The sequence below is a fragment of the Aptenodytes forsteri genome, unplaced genomic scaffold, assembly GCF_000699145.1.
Source record: "Aptenodytes forsteri isolate BGI_AS27 unplaced genomic scaffold, ASM69914v1 Scaffold10, whole genome shotgun sequence".
In the NCBI taxonomy this organism is placed as follows: Eukaryota; Metazoa; Chordata; class Aves; order Sphenisciformes; family Spheniscidae; genus Aptenodytes; species Aptenodytes forsteri.
Genome location: NW_008794117.1, coordinates 2542351 through 2560930, shown reverse-complemented (window position 1 = coordinate 2560930; position 18580 = coordinate 2542351). Strand labels below are relative to the sequence as shown.

At 37.9% G+C, this 18580-nt stretch overlaps 1 protein-coding gene across 4 annotated transcripts in view; it reads right to left on the bottom strand.

Annotated features, from left to right (window-relative positions):
* The window catches only part of RGS7 (regulator of G-protein signaling 7), a 274534-nt gene that overhangs the window by 255598 nt on the left and 356 nt on the right, over positions 1-18580 (bottom strand). For 2 of the 4 annotated variants that reach the window (XM_009276221.2, XM_009276231.1), the window contains exon 1: positions 17588-17665. In XM_009276221.2, coding sequence (XP_009274496.1) covers positions 17588-17665 — 78 coding nt within the window. Of the gene's footprint in view, positions 1-17587; positions 17700-18580 lie in introns of those variants that run through there. The other 2 variants (XM_009276206.1, XM_009276213.2) reach the window with 2 other exon arrangements.

Genomic DNA, 18580 nt, shown 5'->3' with positions numbered 1-18580 from the left:
GGGGGGGGGGGGGGGGGGGGGGGGGGGGGGTGCTTAGTTGCCAACTGGGGTTAAACCACAAAAACATAATAAAATAATATGATAATATTGCCAAATAATGTTTTTTCATGCTGTTTGACACGGTCTAGCCTGCACGTGGAAAACCATCAATTCATCCACCAGGTTAGTGCTTGCAAAATTAACAAAACTTTTTCAGTAGCATCACAAAAATTGGAGTTGTAAGTTCTCTGGGCCTGCAAATTAAATTGTCTAATTAAAAAGCATTTTATCCTCCTCTTGCCTCCTGGTGCAATGCAGACAGGTTTGCTGAAGAACTATTTCCAAGTTTGCAAAACGATACCACCAGTCCTCCAGCAGTGTACCCCCTACCTCACATAGATACTAAAAGCTCTCCATTTCCATTAATTTTCAGCTGCTTTTGAGGAAATCATTCAGCTTTGCCATGTTGAATGTTGTCTGGATGACTGAACAAAGCGTAAATCAGTTTGACAAGTTACCACGAAACAGAAAAACAAGCTTTTGAACAAACAATGTTATGAGTGAGAGAATGCTACAGATGGAGTTGCACAACACTGAAACTACATGAGAGCTACTATACAGTAAATCAAAGGCTAAGGGTAGCTTCCACATAAGCCCTCTGAAATTTGAATGTAAAGGTAAAGCACCATAAAGAGAAACCTCTAATTTCAGAAGGGCCTGGGTTTTGACCTCTTTTTGACATGCCACAAAATAGACTACATAGTAAAAGCCCACAAACCTAGAAAACTTAGCCATTCTCCCATATCCCCAAAAGAGTACCCCAAAAGAATTCCCAGAACCATTTGATTCTTAAAAAAAACCACACCCAAAAAACTACCCAGAGATGTTTTCAGAAACAGAAGATAAAAACTATTTATTGTCCCTCTAAATATAAAGCTCATCTCTTCAAAAGCATCTTTTTATCTGCAGCTAGATTTTAATCGCGTACCTCACAGACTTTTATAAAAATCAATGATAAAACTATCATCTGGATAATCTTCCTGCTGTGTGTTTAAATGACTTGAAATGTACTCTGTGTCCTTGGAATAAACTGACTCAAATATAAGAGTACAAGATGCACGACAAGAAGAGAGATCAATACAGTAAAGTGCAGGTAAGCAGGCAAGCCAATAGATACTTATCAGTGGTAAAACAGGTAGTTAAATATAAATACTACACAACCAGGGTCTCTGATTAATACTGTAAATGTCATTAATCCAAGAGGATGTTCAAATTATGTCCAAAATGATTCTGCTTCTGCTTTTTATCTAATAAGGTCTTTCGCCTGCATTCATTTAAGATGATTGCAAAGTTCAAACTGCTGCAAAGTCAGGCATCAGTTACAAGACTTGAGTGGAAGACGGGTAATACTTGCTTGCTAAAGGTCATGATTTTTAATGGGACCTCTTAGATTACACTCGTCAACAGTCTCAGTCTATGCAAGTGACTATTTTTGGATAACGGCCATGGACAAAATTTCTGCTTCAGTAGATTTGACCTGTTATATTTACCTCTGTTTTACCGGTATGTTGTGGTCCACAGATTGTAGACTACGTAAGATTTATAAGACAAATCTTGTGGCTCTCTCATTACTTTAGAAAAGGCAAAAATCAGAAGCTTTAAATAAAGTCCTTCATATCTACAACCAGACTAATTTGTCTTTTACTGTGAAAACTGTTATAAGGTAATTTTGGTAACATACCAGCAAAATTAACAGCAAGTAATTACCAAAACATTGTATCTCTATGTACCTGTAGATACACAGATTTTCTAATGGATCATTGTTTTTGTACAGTGAACAATTCAATGACCCTAATACAAAGGGATGACAAGGATGTCTTAATAAAGTATTACGTAGGTTAAAGAAGCTTGAAGACTGTTGAAGAAAGATAGGGGTCTGTAACAGAAGCCCCCAAAAGTTCGAGCAGCAGATGATAGTAGAGACTTTTGACAGTACTGGCACAGGATGATACCTGGGCTCCAGAGCTAAAAATACAAATCATATATCGTCAAATTCCTGGTAAAGGAATGCAACCATGGGAGCTGGGTAAAACATACCATATATAGTAAAACTTGGAAATAAAATGGAATTTGGGGAGCAATGAAAAAAGAGCAAGTAAGACAACTATGTTAGCAAACACAAAACAATAAATACAAGGAAGGAATACTCAGTATCAACATCATACTCTTTCTGTCAGGATGCAGATGTAATCCTTTACCATCCTTCCAGAAGATAACTTTGCACTATTGACCCTAGGACCCTAAGGAGCCTAGAGAAGTTGAGCCTAACTCCAGAGAAAGAAAGAGATACTAAACAGCTTGGGTATATCAGTTTTAACTAGACTAATATTTGGAATTAGCAATAATTGGATAATTAGGCATATAGATGTGAGTGCCTATCTGTGTGGAGTATTCTAAGTGGATGAATAACAACTCTGATTAGTTTGCTAATACTTTAATTAGACTAAGAAAAAAATCTTGGCTCTGCATATAAGGTGCATTTCTTTAGTCCACATAAACTGCATGGGGTGTTTAGTTTGGTTCCTTGCTCAGGGAACTTGGCTAAAATGTCAATGCAGTAAAATTATGCTAATAAAAGGCTTTTATTAGATTTCCATACTGAACTGAAGCAGTGAAAATTGAACTGAAGATGCAAAAATAAATGTATGATGGCTCATAAAAAGTTTTTGTGATTGCAGAAGGAAAAGCTTGGTCAGTCTCAAATTGTAATTTGTCACATGCCTCTCTGGGACACAGCCAGAAACAGCACAAAACCCAACATAGCATCAGACTTAAAATCATGCACTGTCTAGGACCATGACTCAACCTCATTAGCAGACAGCAACATTCTAACAAAACAATTTAGAGTGATATTGATTCTAGTGTTATGACTCCAGTGTTGCCATTTAGAATCAAAAAAACTCATAGCTTCTGAGAGGTAAAGATGTTTTTGACAAATAAATTGGCTAAGTATCATGGATTTTAGGAGTGACATATTATGGTGCTTCTAATGTTACTTGATAAAAGTTTATGAAAAGTAGAAAAGAAACAGAACACTAATCCAAAGTGAGGAAAACATTTTATATCATTAGCAAAGATAATCATTCCAGAGCGCACAGTTCTGTTAGTAGAAGAGGTAAATGAAGAGAGACTTCTAAAAAGAAATGCTGTACAGTTTTAAGAGGGGACACACGGGAGTTGCTAGTTCAGAAGTAATACTTGTCAGAAATTTGAATATACTTTAATCTCTTCAACAAAATATTACATGAAAAAATGACCTAGCTAAGTAATAATGGTTATTAAATGCCCAAACCTGCTGACACAGTTCGACAGAGAACACGTACTTTTAATAGCATAGCCTTTCCTCTACATGATTCTCTCCCTTTGCTCAAAGGCAAAACACTTCTATGTATGGATGTAAGAAGTAATAATAAAAGAGATGATCACACTGATAAAGCAAGGAACTATTTACACTGAGTGGGAAAACTTAGTCATAGCTAGAATACCAGCTGCAAACATGGGTACACATGCACACACACAGTTTGGGGAATTACATCCTGCTGGTGATGGCACAGATGCCAATAATATCAGCCTTAGCAAAAAAAACCCCAAACCAACCAACACATGATTGCCAAGCAAAAGAAACAAATAAGCCAATGGTTTTGCAGGTCTATTCATGTTTCACAAGAATACTGCATAGGTTCATTCAAATCATCACTATTCATATTAAACTCATGCTATCCATATGAATGCAGATTGAAAGACTGGATTTTCTGCTTCAGCATAGTGAATGTTAGGATATATTGCTGAGAGGTACAATTACAGTATCTGTTACAAAAATTAATGCTTGGGGAAAATATAGCATGGATTAATGTCCCTTTAGTTACACTTGCCACAATACTTATTCAGTGTTCTGACTAGTTTTAAATTGCTGGAAAGCAAAATCTCACAAACATGGCTCCCACATACTGCTTTAGTTACAGATATCCTCTGTTCTTTTAGTGGCATGGAAAAACCCCGTGTTTGGATTCCATAGAATTACATATTATTTCAAACACAGCATTTATAGGCATTACAGAATTGAGATTAGGCTGCAGTGGTTAGAAAGCACAAAATGCCATTCCGTCAATAAAGGTCAGCACTTCCATTATTCTTGCTTGTTTCAGCACATGAGTTTCCCCTAGACAATTTACAGGAAATGGAAGGGAAAATCACCAAATCATTGGAAAAATTGTTACAGATGCCATCTGGTCTTCACAGATGGGCCTGTACTGTAGGTCATGTACATCTCCTTTCCCTCTGTCATCACTCACTGAAGAATTCGAAGCAGGTAAAGAAACAGAAGCAATGACTCTAGAAAGTATACTATCAGCACACCATGTGGGGATTTAGCCACTGTATCTCCACTTAACAGTCCACTGGGAGTCAGACCAAGTTCTCCAGGCTGATGAAACCTCACTCAAAAGGGATACAAAATCTGTTAGTCAGAAAGCCAAAGCTTAGAGATGTCCAAAAAAAAAAGTGTATGTCTGGAAAAAAAGGTGTATCAGAAAAATAAGGCAATATTTGTTATTGCAATACTGCCATCACTATACTATACACTGCCCAAAAATATAACTAATCTTATCCTCAGTGTCTCTTCATAATCCATCTGAATTATCTCCAAATTGCAAATGAGAAAGAGAGGCACAAAATTACTACCATTTTGTCAAACAGGACAGCAGAATTATGATTTATATCCATGTTCCCACTGCCCAATTTTCTAAATGCAATACTTGATTTTAGATACTCTCCTTGCTCTTAAGCAAACCACACTGTGGTAATATTACAAGAATTCTCCAGCCATGAGGAATTTACAGTTTTTACAGTACTGCACAAATGAAGAGTTTCTGCAGTTCCAATCTTCCTACTCAGAGAAGTGGGGACGGGTTGTTTACTTCTAAGATAAATGCTGTTTCATGTATTATTTAAAATAATACCTACCTCTTACTTATCTGCATCCTAAGGAGCTAAGCACAAAGTGCCTGTACACCTTTCAGCTTGCTCGATATGGAGTGATTTATTCAAAACCATTCAGCAGCGCAACCTAGACTCGACCTTCCTTCTCTCACACTCAGAGTCTCCTTCTGCATGACCACATTCAGTCTTAAAGGGAAGCAATCAGCTGAGATCTGACAGATTAGAAGAGTGATGTAACAGACCACTCATCACAAATCACCCTAGCATTAGCAAAAAGTATGGCTACTGTTGCATTTCAGTATAACATGCTATCTGCCACTGCTTTTCCACTGCGTTCTAATGCAGATTATATCCTCAAGACACCATCCATCTCTTCCTTCTGGAAAAAGGTGTTACGCTGGCTAATGACTATTATCTCATTTATTCTCACTTGTCAGAAGTCATTCACTGCATTAATAGTTAATGTTACAATTGATATGTCAATTATGAAAACTTATTTAGCTTGCAGAAGGGCAATTCATTCAAAAGTCATCATTACATTTACTTGCTTTGAAGGCAAAATGGAAAATATAAACAAAACATAATGTTTCATCTAATTCATTCTACAATATAGCCTACTTCAGTGGAAAAAAGCTGGAATTCACACCTCTAGCACGCTACCAGCAGCACACCACTGCGTAAGAACTTCTGTAGCATTTCACCAACACAGGAACCATATGGTACTACTTTTCAAGGAATTAACCTTAATAACCCGAGAGAGAACAGCAGTTACTCTGCACTTAGGGCCACATAAATGAAGTAAAATTTCACCTCTACTTCTACAAGGTAAATAGGAAAGAACTTAGCTTAATAAATAAATAAATAAATAAATAAATGGTGGGGGAATTTTCCCCCTCAACTGCATCTACTACATGCTTCAAATGTTCAAGAAAGTATTGCTAACAATGCAATAACACAGCACACTGAACATTTCTAGTAATACTCTGAAGTCTAACTGGCTAATACATAAGCATGTAAGCAGTCCGTCTTGTAAGTACTATTCAAGATAGCTTGCAAAAAGAATATGAGAAAAATATTTAAAGGTAACCAACAATATGGCTAAAACTTAAATTGATGCTAATATATTCATGTCAACTGTGGACTACTCAGCTAAAATCCATTTACCCTGTCTATATGGATTACATGAAAAGGTCAAAAAGGTGGGATAAGGGAGAAAAGTGAGAACATATAGAAACATATTTCCTTTTGCTAAGGCCTGTCAAGATAACAAAGAACAAAAACAATGACATTTGGACCAAATCGTGTGAACGATTGTGAATTTGTAGCAAGCTTCGCTTCCACTTTGGTGATCCTCAAATACTACTCTGAAGGTGATGCAAAAACCATTCCATGCATTGAGGGAAAAAACGGAAATTACCTAGTCTCAGCCTCTTCTGACTAGTCTCCCCAAATCACTTTGCCACCTCTTGTTTTATACTTAGATTGTAAATTTTATGCATAGAAATTATCTTTTCAGTTTGCCAACAGAATGCAAAGCCCAGCAGCCTCCTTTGTGTAACACGAGTGCAGGCAACAAACAGCAGTGTTTAGGCTGGCTAATCAACACATGATGACAGTAGAGGCTTCCCACCTGCAGATGGGTGTTGAACGGTGCAGAACGAGCATCAATGAATTAAAACCACCATCAAAAGACTTGATCAACAATTTGACCAGGACACCAACATCAACACCTAGCATGGAAGACACTGTTTATGAGACCAGCATTTATTCCCTCCTCCAGGGAAACCCTCTCAGCATCCCTGTGGATGTTTGTGCACTACCCAGGGGGAAGAGCACCACCTAGTGAATCTCTGGCACCATTTCCAGAAGCACCTGCACGATCCTGGTGGTCTCGGTCAACCCTGCTTATCTTGCCGTATTCGCCAGACAGAGCAATTGGTGGTACGGCTCACATGAAGAAAAACATATTGCAAGTGACAGAATGATGTGATGCTAAATATTTTTCTTTTAGTGCCTCACATGCAGCGTTTTCTTCTTGAACCTACTCCATGTCCTTTAATATTGCCCAGAGTGACGAAGAATAAGCCCCATAAAATGATCTACTTAAAGAAACTATTTCACAGGACACAAAGGGTAGAATTTCTGTTTAAAGGGGAAGAAAGAAGTATAGTTCTTCAATACATTAAAAAAAAAAAAAAAAGCATGGCAAGTTAAAGTCCTGTGCTAACACCCTTCCAGACAACATAAACTGACATCTCAGCATCTGTATTTGTCTTCATTTAGATAACAGACATCAGTGAGTTGGAAGGAAAGGTAGAACCTTCAGAAGCAATCCACGGTTACACGTTTACACCTGTACAACATGTCTTATTTTCCATAGTTTAAAGTGAGACCTCCTAAACGTTGGAATACGGAACTAGAAAGGATTGTCAGGTCCAGTGTCCTGGAATCAAAGTTAGCCCTCAGTTTCTAGACAGAAAAAAATGCAAACCAAAAGAATCCCAGAGACGACAGCATTGGCTATGGCCTGCCTGACCAACTATGTACCAAAGTTTCTGTAAAAGGTTAATGGCATGACAGCTACAGATGCATCAACACAGATAAATACAAACACAACTATATAAATAGAACATGTCCACACACTTCTTCTGAATGTACCTCAAAACGAGATACAAACACTACTTCAATATAAGAACAGGACAGTGTGTTTAGGAAACAGCTGAACATGAACTTCAACATCCAAAAGTAATGCTACAGAAGGGGAGTTGATGATAAAGAGAAAGCAAGATCAGAACTACTTTTTTTCCACTATAAATGAACCTAAGTGCTTCTGGTCACATCTGTCTGTAGAACAGAACAGTTGCTTAAACTTTGAAAAGATTTTCCTATAGTAGAGATACTATTCTTGTACTACAGGTTAAGAAATGAGCACAGATAAAGCACTATATCATTTATCCCTGTTTTAAACAAGCCAAAGGTATTTCTCCTCTCTCTTGGAAACCAAACCAATGCATTATCTTTACTGGGCATTAGTATGGCTCTTCTACTCTGATGGACACTGGTGTTCCCTCCAGACCACAGGAGCCAGAATCTAAATATTTCATTCAGGTAGTGTGATGATTCCACAGAGTAAGAGACATGATTTATGAAAAGGTACTAAAAACCTTTAGCTCCTAGTGACTTGAATGAGATTTGTCGTTGCTTAGTAACTTAAAAAAACTGAGACATTTGAAAGCTAGTAATACTGTGAGCAGCTGGCTAGAACTCTTGTTGTTTATAGTATTCTAATTGTCTAAAACTGCATTCCTGTGACCGTAGTACTTTACCATCTAATGCAGTACTTTGATAAATTTAAGGAACTCTGTACAAAGTAAACAGTCAATCTTCACAGAATTTCACTGAGTTTAACTATACTGCAGACCACCTATTTTTCAGATCACACAGCTGAAATAAACTACTTAAGACATACAGAAATCTTAGTATAGCCCTGATGATAGCATTATTCATACACTAAGTTTTCCATTTGCTACTAAGAAGCCATCCTGTTTTATAATTTTGAACTTATTCTTCAGAATCACATCACACTTACATGCCTGCAGCACTAAACGTGCCAACATCAGGGATTTTGTGGTACAGCCATGAAATGTTCTATATTTTCTCCTCCATACAGACAAAAGTGCACAACGTAAAGAGAATTCTTATCGTAAAATACCTGCCTCAAGTTCGTGTAATTTTGAGGGCTTATTATTAAGCTTTGTCATTCTTCTTGTTGACATTGATTCTATATCAAATGCAATTGTATGGCTCCTGCTGATATCAAGAGATGCCGTGAATCTATATCTGAAGGCAGAATCTAGCTCACAGAAGATTAATACCTCTTACAGTCTGTAGTTCAGAGAAGTGTAGGTGTTAAGAAGCACTAATATGTCTTTCTTTCAAAAGGCATTCAGTAAACTGCTTATTCATCCTGATATAAAAGTAGATCAGAAAAACTGTGGTTTTCCACCAGAATTTAGGGTGCTTTTAAATAACAGCTATTCGAAATACTTCAGTGCAATTCATTTTACAACGTGGAAGACAAAAGTACAATAGTGTTACACCATATACATGAGATATTGTCAAAAACTATTATATATTTAAATGCCCTCTAATACAACCTTTTGTTCATGTTTATTCAATTATGATCAATTATGAATCAATAATCAGATTACAATAAAAGTGGACCTGGATGGCATAATATTCCTTCCAAAATAAATTCCATGGGGGCTGCATGTGTATTTTCTTTTTTTTACTGTGGATTGCTATTTAATCAACAACGAAGAACGGTCACAAAAGCATAACAGACACAAAAGCGACATGCCAGTAAGAGTCCTGACCCCGCAGACTGTGTCACGAAAGCAGACCCACCCCACTGCCACTGCTTGTCCCACGGCAGCAAGACTCTGCACTGCTGAGAGGATATTTATAACTGCCAATCCGTTTGTTAGATTAGACTACTGAAACACTATAAATGCATATGCGTGTACATACATGTACATTCACATTACACAGTCATCTACGTCATCAAGAATAACTGGAACGGAAAGAAAAAAAAAATCCTTTGGTGTTATAGGGAGCAATTTTCACTTTCAGCTGGATAACCGTTGTACATCTGAACTGCGTTGTGAAGAGATCCTCTGTGTTTGCTATCTCTTCCTCTGTGGCACAATTCTTCTTCCCTAGAACGTCACACTATGTTAGTCCAACAGGATTCAGCCCAGGTCAAAGGAAGAAGAAAGCAAACACACCTCCAGCAGAAACGATGCATAAGAGTTAATACAGCTTCAAAATTCCCATTTTACCCGGTTTTGGTAAAAACTGTACAAGAATGCCAGGAGAATGATGATTTCACTGTGATGGATAAATTTCTATCTGGATGGTCCTTGGGGTCTATTCGGCTCTTCTTAAGGTTTTTCAGAATTAAACCTGCACATCTTTCATATGAATATAACATGATAAATTCTTAGAGACTTCCCCAAAAGGATTTCTCATTTGAATGACACTGTGGATCTAATACACTTCAGATTTCATTTAATGGCTATCAAAGATGTCCTCAATTGAGTAGAAATAGCACAATTATAAAAATCTTGAAAAATAGGCATCTTCATTGGAAAAATATGGATAAAACATACATTACGGTGTCACCTCTACAGTTCCTATTCATCAGCAATAAACTTTTAGCCAGAAGTATATTTGAAGGAAGAGCAGGTAACAACAGTAAGAAAAAGCAAGAGTGATATCTCTGGCTTTTGATGCCCTGATCACCTTCACAGACAAAGCAACTTCTCTGAATCTCAGGCCATAAAGCTGTCTTCTCACAGAGATACACAGAGCGTTACAGACTAATTGAGAGAGATCCATAGCAGCATCTGACAAAGGAAGCTTTCAAACATATACACACACATGAGCACATAACAGGCCCCAAATTTTGGGAGGTTAAATAGTCCAAATGCCAAGCTCCCATCCCTGTCAGTTAAGAACTCTGTATGTTATCTAGTAAAAGCTTCACTGACAGTTACAACGGCTTTATGAGATGTTCCTATATCTGTTCCTACAGCTCTATTTCTTGGCCAGCCTGCTCTCCTGCACTAACCCCCGGCACTTCTCACTCTCCAGATGAAGCTACAGTTCTCAACTCTGCTTCTCAGACAGTTCCGTTCCAAGGACTAATGTCCCCTGTGGCTTCCCAGCCAACCTCATTCCCACTATATCTATTCCAGTTAATCTTATAACCAACATGTACTTTAATAACTAGCTCAACCTTTTAGTCTCCAACTTTTTTTTATAACTGGTGGCAATCAAGACCAAAAATCAAATTTGTCATCTGATCCCTTCGCCATGGAAAATTGTACATGTACTTTTTCTTTACTGCACCATCATCTCAAAGTTTCATTTGAAGATGTTTTCCTAAAGTGGTCAATCTCCTCCTACTACTAATCCCACCCTCAAAGTTTTCTTCCCTTATTCATTTTTGTAAGGTTCATATTACCACTATTAAAATCCAGGCTTTTCTTGCCTTGACCAAAGTCAACAAAAGGTACCATCCTACATTTCCAACTTCTTCCCCCTACTACTGCAATCTGTTTCCATTAAAAAAAAAAAAAAAAAAAAGGAATAATAGAAGCCATTCCCGTTAGTATTTTGCAAGCTCAGCCCTAATAGCTCCCTCTTCTGTAGAAAATAGTTTGCTCTATTTTACCAACAAAAGGATTTTTAGGTTTTTCACTGCTCTGACATGTCACTGTCATGCCTCAGAGATATACTTGAAAACCAGCTGTTGTTCACACTCTATATTATTATATATCTGCAGTCTTTACCTTTCCCCAACACTTTGTCTGAAAAGTTTTATAGCATGTAAAGAAACAAACATATTCTGCTGGTGACTTTATTCTGTTCTTTCTAGGCTTGACCTGGGATTTAGATCTGTAAATGGACTTCATAAGCCCAATTTCTTCTCTTTTATCAGCTTTTACAGACTGATTTGGAGAAGCTGGTGTAGTGCTTCCTATACTAAAAATTACAATTATGCTTCAATTGGTTTGTGATTCCTGAATTGGGAAAATAGCCACATTTAACAAGTTGTATTTACATGCAAGTATTTTAATGTGGCCTCATTATAGTTCATATCAGCTTTGGTGGGAATCTGTCAGATGTTATCATATGATAGAGGTTACTATAAAAATTCCTGCAGTCCACAAAGAATATTTTAAGTCTGAAGTAAAAGCAAACAAAACTCAAAACTTCAAAACAAACAATTTCTGACTCCGTATTGCACGTCACTATCAATAGCACCATTGTTTCCATAGCTACAAATGTAGACTGCTCCAAAGGAAAGAAGCGGAGAAACCAAAAATGACAATGCACAACCAAAACAGGCACATACAGTTTTCAGATGGCACATGTGGGATGGAGAAAGGAAGTAACATGGTAGCACAGAATTCTGTGGGGTTTTTGCATTTGACAGTAATGCCAGTGATGTGAGCACATCAAGCTCAGAACAGTAAGCAGCAGTAAACCTCTCACTGCAATATCATTTGACGCATTTCTACACCTAATGGAAGGAAGAGGAGAACAGAAAGGATGGAAAATACCAACAGGAATCACCAAAGCAAATATACAGAGCAGGTGCCCCTCTCGCAGATCTAGCCACCTGCAGACTCAGATAGGCATTTTTAATCAGGTTTCCTTGGCATTTTCAGTGGTTCTGTATAGTTGTGAAGACAATCGAATCCTTTATACTGCTCTTATCACAAATGATGCCAAAATGTACATGCTACACCTAGGACTAAAAATAACCATTCCAGGAGAGGATACAGCATCAAAGTGAATCACTACACAGGGGGTAGATACAAAACATGAGGGTGACAGCATACAGGGAAACATGCAGTCTCACCACATGAAAGGCACTCCACAGCATCTAGCAACACTTCTGTCCTTCCGTATTAAGTTCCTGCTCTCTTAATATTACCTGTGTAATAGTTTACTTCACTATCAACTAACTACTCTGGAACTACATCATCATCCTCGTAACATTCATAATGGATAGGCAGGTAAATTCTGTTGTTCCTACAGCTGGAATTCCTGAGGTCCACAAATGTGGACCTTTCGCCATTCCTACAGCTGGAATTCCTGAGGTCCACAGATGTGGACCTTTCGCCGTCAATTCTATAATGATGAGTGTTGGAATAAAACCAAGACCAGCATCCAAGACTCACAACAGTACCACTCTTCTTCTCAGAAGAAGAAACTGCATAATGTAGAGGTATACTGTAATTCAATTAAAAAAACCAAACAAACAACAAAACCCACAAAAAACCACTTATCTCTAGTACCTTTGAGTACCCTGGCATTTGCAATGTAGTAACAAACTCAGTAGTTTACACTGGGAGCAAGATGCCTCCATAGGTTGTGATGGCATATTCAGAAATGCATAGTATCAGACTAATTCTTCCCTTATCAAAGTGAGTGACAGCACTCAGACAAATCCCACCTACCACGTCCTTCCTTAGTCTCGCAGGCTCTAAGGAATACAGTTATCTGTGATATCATTTTCTTCCAACAACCTTTTTTAAGGGAGCAGTTGCTAAAAGCCACATGAGAACACAGTATTATCTGCACACAACACTGGAAGTCATCTCTGGTACAAGCAGAGGAGAGGAGAATGGTTATTAGATGGTGGTCACTATTTCCTCAAATGTTGCCACTGCATGGCTATTGCTCCTTTACAGAAATATTTGCTAAGTATCACGCTTTGGAGGCATAGTTTCTATGAAGAATATCAGATCACGGTGAACTAAGAAGTAGCTTGAGATTACAAATTCAGCCCTTGCTATACATGAGTACTGGCATATACGACCTTCAACAATTGTCACAACAACAGAACAAACACCTCATTATCTTCGTTACAGCATTGAAAGCCCCAACTGTTAGTAATTCTAATCAGCTTTGGCAAAAGCTATTTTAACATTCGGGGCAGTGAGGAAAGTAGAGAATCAAAGTCTCAGTCACAAGAATATTACTATTCGGACAAGGCTAATCTTATTGCTACAAAATAAAGCTATCATCTCTCAAATGAAGCTAGTTCAGACAGCAATACAATAACCATTAAACTTACAAATTAGAACTCCTAATCCTTGCAGTATATGTTTGACTAAAAAAGTAAGCAAAGCACGGACCAGAAAGATAAACAAAGGTTTAGCGGGACCAGCAGTAGGTCTAAAATGGAAGTTCCCCAAAAACAACTCTTATTCTTTTAATTATTTCTGCCATGCATGAGATAAAAAAAAAAAGAAAAGCAGGTCAGGCTCTGAAACTCAGAAAAGCTGCACAATGTGGGCCTTATATTACATCTCAAGTTTCTTCTTTAAGACCTAGCTTGCAGCAGTAAGTTCGCATTGCTGAAATCCGAGATTTCTGTATGAGCAACTTGTGATGTTAAAATACTATGGATTCTAGCATCTTATCTCTTTCAGTTGCTGACTAGAATGAACTCTGCTGGAGAGGAAGTAAAAGCAGGGGGTTTACATTTTTCATGTTTGCCTCAGGCTACTAGCAGAAAAATTCAGGACTTTTTCTAAGGTATGTCAGTACCAACGATGTGTCACATGTCATTACTTAATAATTAGGCTGATAGCCAAAAAGAATAACGCAGCTGATATTCTATTAAAATAAAAAGTATTCCCCAAGGCATAAAAATACTGACACAAGCATCTTAAAAGGCAGTGTAAAAATGATATAAGGAACTATTTATCTGTGCTGCTGTCTTTTCCATCACAGATTCAAATAAGTAATTCTAAGTTATGTATGCGTTGAATATTTAATTATCCTATGCTGTTTTTAAAAAAAAATTTTCATATCTGAAAGCAAAATGCAACGAAACTCTTTTTTGTCTATGAATACAAGCTACTATGGGAATAACAGGCTATCTACACTCTATATTACTCTAGATTACAATTTGATAATCTGTCTGTCTTCAACCTTTCAAATAAGTAACTAATCACAAACCAAATAAATTTTTAAAAAGTAGAAAAACAGCCTTTCTTGTCAGGAGTTTGCACTTTAAGTAAAGTGCAATAATGATTCTATAACAATTCAAGGCCTAAATACTGAATCTGTAAACACCAGAACTTCATTCTGTATAGAATTTTCTATAAAATGCTCCTGACAGAATCAGGATTCAGGAAACCCAGGGCTGTAACTCCATGTAGTTTAGAACATACTTAGTTCAGATTGTGTCTGAAAGTTAGACAGACTAGGAGGATTACCAGATTACAAAATTGTGTTCTATAGCCAAAGTAATGGTCTTCACTCAGCATGGCCAAATTTTAGTTCTTCATTAACACAAGTAGTAAGAGATGTCCCATCTGTTCCTTGCATGTACACATATCACAAAATGAGTGCTATTCCATGTGTTGATGTTGTATAAACTACTGGAAGAAAGCATTTCCATATTTGTGGATTTCAGCAACGTTATTCAAAATATAAGACTTCAAATTCAGTTTTCTTCTGAAGCCAGCCAATAGCACATTTACATTTTTTTTTCTAACAACTATTAATACTTTTCCAGTTGGCCAAAAAAGAGAGAGTCCTTCATGAAGCTGGCAGATCTAGTTCTTTGTTCACTCTGCACAGTGCTTTCATTTCCAACACAATGACAGACAGAGAAGTATTGTGTTTTCAAATGTATTATAAGGAATCCTGTGATTTAGTTGTTGCTATTAAAGAATTATATTCAGAGATGATATATTCTGAAGTGAAATGATTTCCACCTAACTATCCTCCTCTTATGTTCTAGACATAGAATTTATAACACATTTGATTACAGCAATATCATACTGCAGAAAAAGGCAGGTGACTTTTTTAAAAGTTATCTATCATTTTGTTGCCTATTCCTTGAATACTGCCAAAGTTTTCTCTCTGTACTCTAACACCAGTGTGCACAATCTTAAATGATCTTTTGATTCGGCACGCTACAAAAATAAGTTCACATGTACAAAAATAAATATGGCAGCTAATGCTGTAGAAGGTCAGCATTCTTTGGAAGTTTAATACTCAGTGCACCGCTTGCACTTTAGCGACAACAAGGGAAGGACCACTGCTACGCTGGAAGACACGAACTGATATCATCCCTTTACTGCCGATTTACAGAGAACTGGAAAGTGTTTGATGCTTTGATTTGCTGAGCATACACCTGAGGTTTTGTGTCCTATCCCCGCTCCCCATTTTCAAATTTCCCCTGCATCACCAGGATTCTCGTCACTTGCCTCAGCAGTTCCATTTCAATCTGGAGGCTGCTCAGGGCAATGTTAAATTTTGACATGAGGTCACACTACATATGCTGGGTCACAAGCTTGACCAGTTCCTCAGACAAAGTCACCACGGAAGAAAAGAAACAGTTTCTCTGTGTTCCCCCTCCGTGTACTAAATAAGCTGAGAAAAGACTTCTTTCTCAGCATGGAAGTACCTCAGAAATGTGGAAAGATTCTGTTTATAAAGATCAAAAACCTATAAAGAACAATATAAGCTTTGGTATATTGCTTTTAGTATACGCAGCATATTTTCACATATAAACTCATGCATACAATTGCATTTTGAAACACACTTGTGGTGTTAATGGCAAAGTAACCCCGTATTTTTCTAGATGAGCATTCTAACATAGATGGATAACTAAGGGTAAGTTCATAAATTCATTCATTTATGTGAAAAGAGTCTAATTTTTCAAAATAGCAAATATGACCAACTAACTGAAATCAGCAACATATCTGAAAATAGGAAGCGATAAAAGCACGCATCAGACTTCAATTTGAGACTATTTTTTAATTTCTAGGAAAAGAACACTTACCACAGTTACTGATGATACCTCAGTTCACATCAAAGACTAACCTGAGTATATATCAGATGCTTTCTATTACAGTTAACTTGCAAAAAGAAAAGTCAATGCCTCTAAAAAAGTAAAAATATTGATTTTTTTCCACCTGATAAAAACAACCACACACAAGTTAGAAAGCACTGTGTTGTAGGAATAAACAAGTAGTTGCATAATTATGTATTTCAGTTTGTGACAGCAAAGGTTTTTTCCTCCATTATTGTTAGAATTTATTTTGTTATTCTTTTTTGATAAATGTAATTAAAGCTTTATAAAAAAAAATAAATGCGTATAAACGCATCTCAAAATCCCCAAGCATTTACTGTCACTTAAATGAAAGCACAGTGGCTAAATAAGCCCCACTACTGGATCTGGAAATCTGGAAATGTGTATATTGATGCTATTAGAATAACTACATCTTCCCAGAGACAATCCCTGGAGTGTATGCATTTGGTTTTTTTAAGTTGTGGTGATTGCAGATAGTAGTATCTTTCCTTCCCAGAGACAATCCCTGGAGTGTATGCATTTGGTTTTTTTAAGTTGTGGTGATTGCAGATAAATAGTATCTTTAATCAGTTTTTCCCCTCATATGAAATAAGTTACTGGTTCTGACTTCCCTGCACTCTGAAAATCTTTGCCCAGAGACAGAAATACAAAATATTGTATTATACAGTTAATATTTAGCTTTAAAATACATGAATTCATTTTACAAATAGATTTTACAAGGGAACACTTGAACTCAAAACATGTTCCAGTCTCTGGCACATCACCACCATCACATATCATATGTATCAATGCAGAAAGTGAATGAAATACATCGACTATTTCAGATTGAAAACCAACTGTTTCTGAACATGATGCAAAGTTGACACGTGTGCGTATTTTACCATTTAAAACAACAGATCCAGTGATTTCTCAAAACAGGAGTCAGTAGTAGTACCTGGGATATAGATCTACTTTGCACATGCCATTTAAACTGCATTAGGCAGCACAAATGTCAACAGACACAAAACATTCCAAATTAGTGGCAGGTGATCGTGTTCTGAAATCAGACTGCTCCATTCAACACAAAGCACAGCAGCAGCATCTATTCATGAAATTGGAGAGAAACAGCAAAAATAATGGCCTCACTTGCTAGGCAAGAGTCCAGGACTTCACCGTTTCCTGAAGTCCCTTCCTCAGCTCTTGAAAAACACAGAGGCTTACCTTTCTGTACACCAGCATGTTTGGGGATTCATCAGCCACCCCGTTGCTGCTTTGCCCATAATTATTTCCTTGTGCCATGTCCCACAGATTTGATCTGCTTTTGAACGTTGGGCTGTAAAAGGCAAAAGTGGTTTCAGTAAGACATCACCTCAGGTCTCCTTCCTTCCCTGATGATTAACGGACCTGACTTTCTACCAACATGTTATCAGAATCAATGTATGCTCTTACTCCAACAGATATTTACATTGGAGCAAAGCTGCTAATTCACCATTCACTGTCATTACTCTCTTTTGCCTGTAAATAATGAATGTAATATGTTAATCTAATTTAGACGTTAATGAATTGTCACTCTGAATAGCTCCCTGACATACCGCTAACCACCATATCATGCAGACGCCTCCTCACAAAGCACTCCTCCCTCCCCTGCACAGGCTTCACCAAGGGATACTCTGCACCTTCCAGACCACAGTTTTGGGAAGACTGACTCGGCCCACGACCGTGTATTCAGTAGTGCCCTCTCCTCACGGCTCTGGCCACAGCAACTTTCACAACCCTCAAACGCACAAAAAGCAAACCAGACGCTTTAAACTTCTCGTTGACTCACCAGCACATGTGTGCTCTTACACATATGCCGGGGGAGGGATGCAGGTGACAGGGGGGAAAGGAAGAAATAAGCCAGAAAACCTTTCCGGTTGCTTTCACCTACTTCCATCGTACTTCACTGCAAAACACCGGCTCCGCCGCCAGCCCCGTCTCCTCCCCGCCCTCTCCCCGGTCACACGGGAGCTGCACTAAGCGAGAGCTCAGATCATGCCGTAGCTCCGGCTTTGCACGCAGGTGTAAGAACGTGCTCCATCTAGAGACCACACCGGCGGTTGCGGAGAGCCCGGAGGGCTGAGCTCTACTCCAAACACTTGCCTCCAAAGCCCTCCCCTACCCCCCAGACCTCTCGCGTGCGAGCTTCACTGCACCTCGCCCACGGCGCCGGCTCGC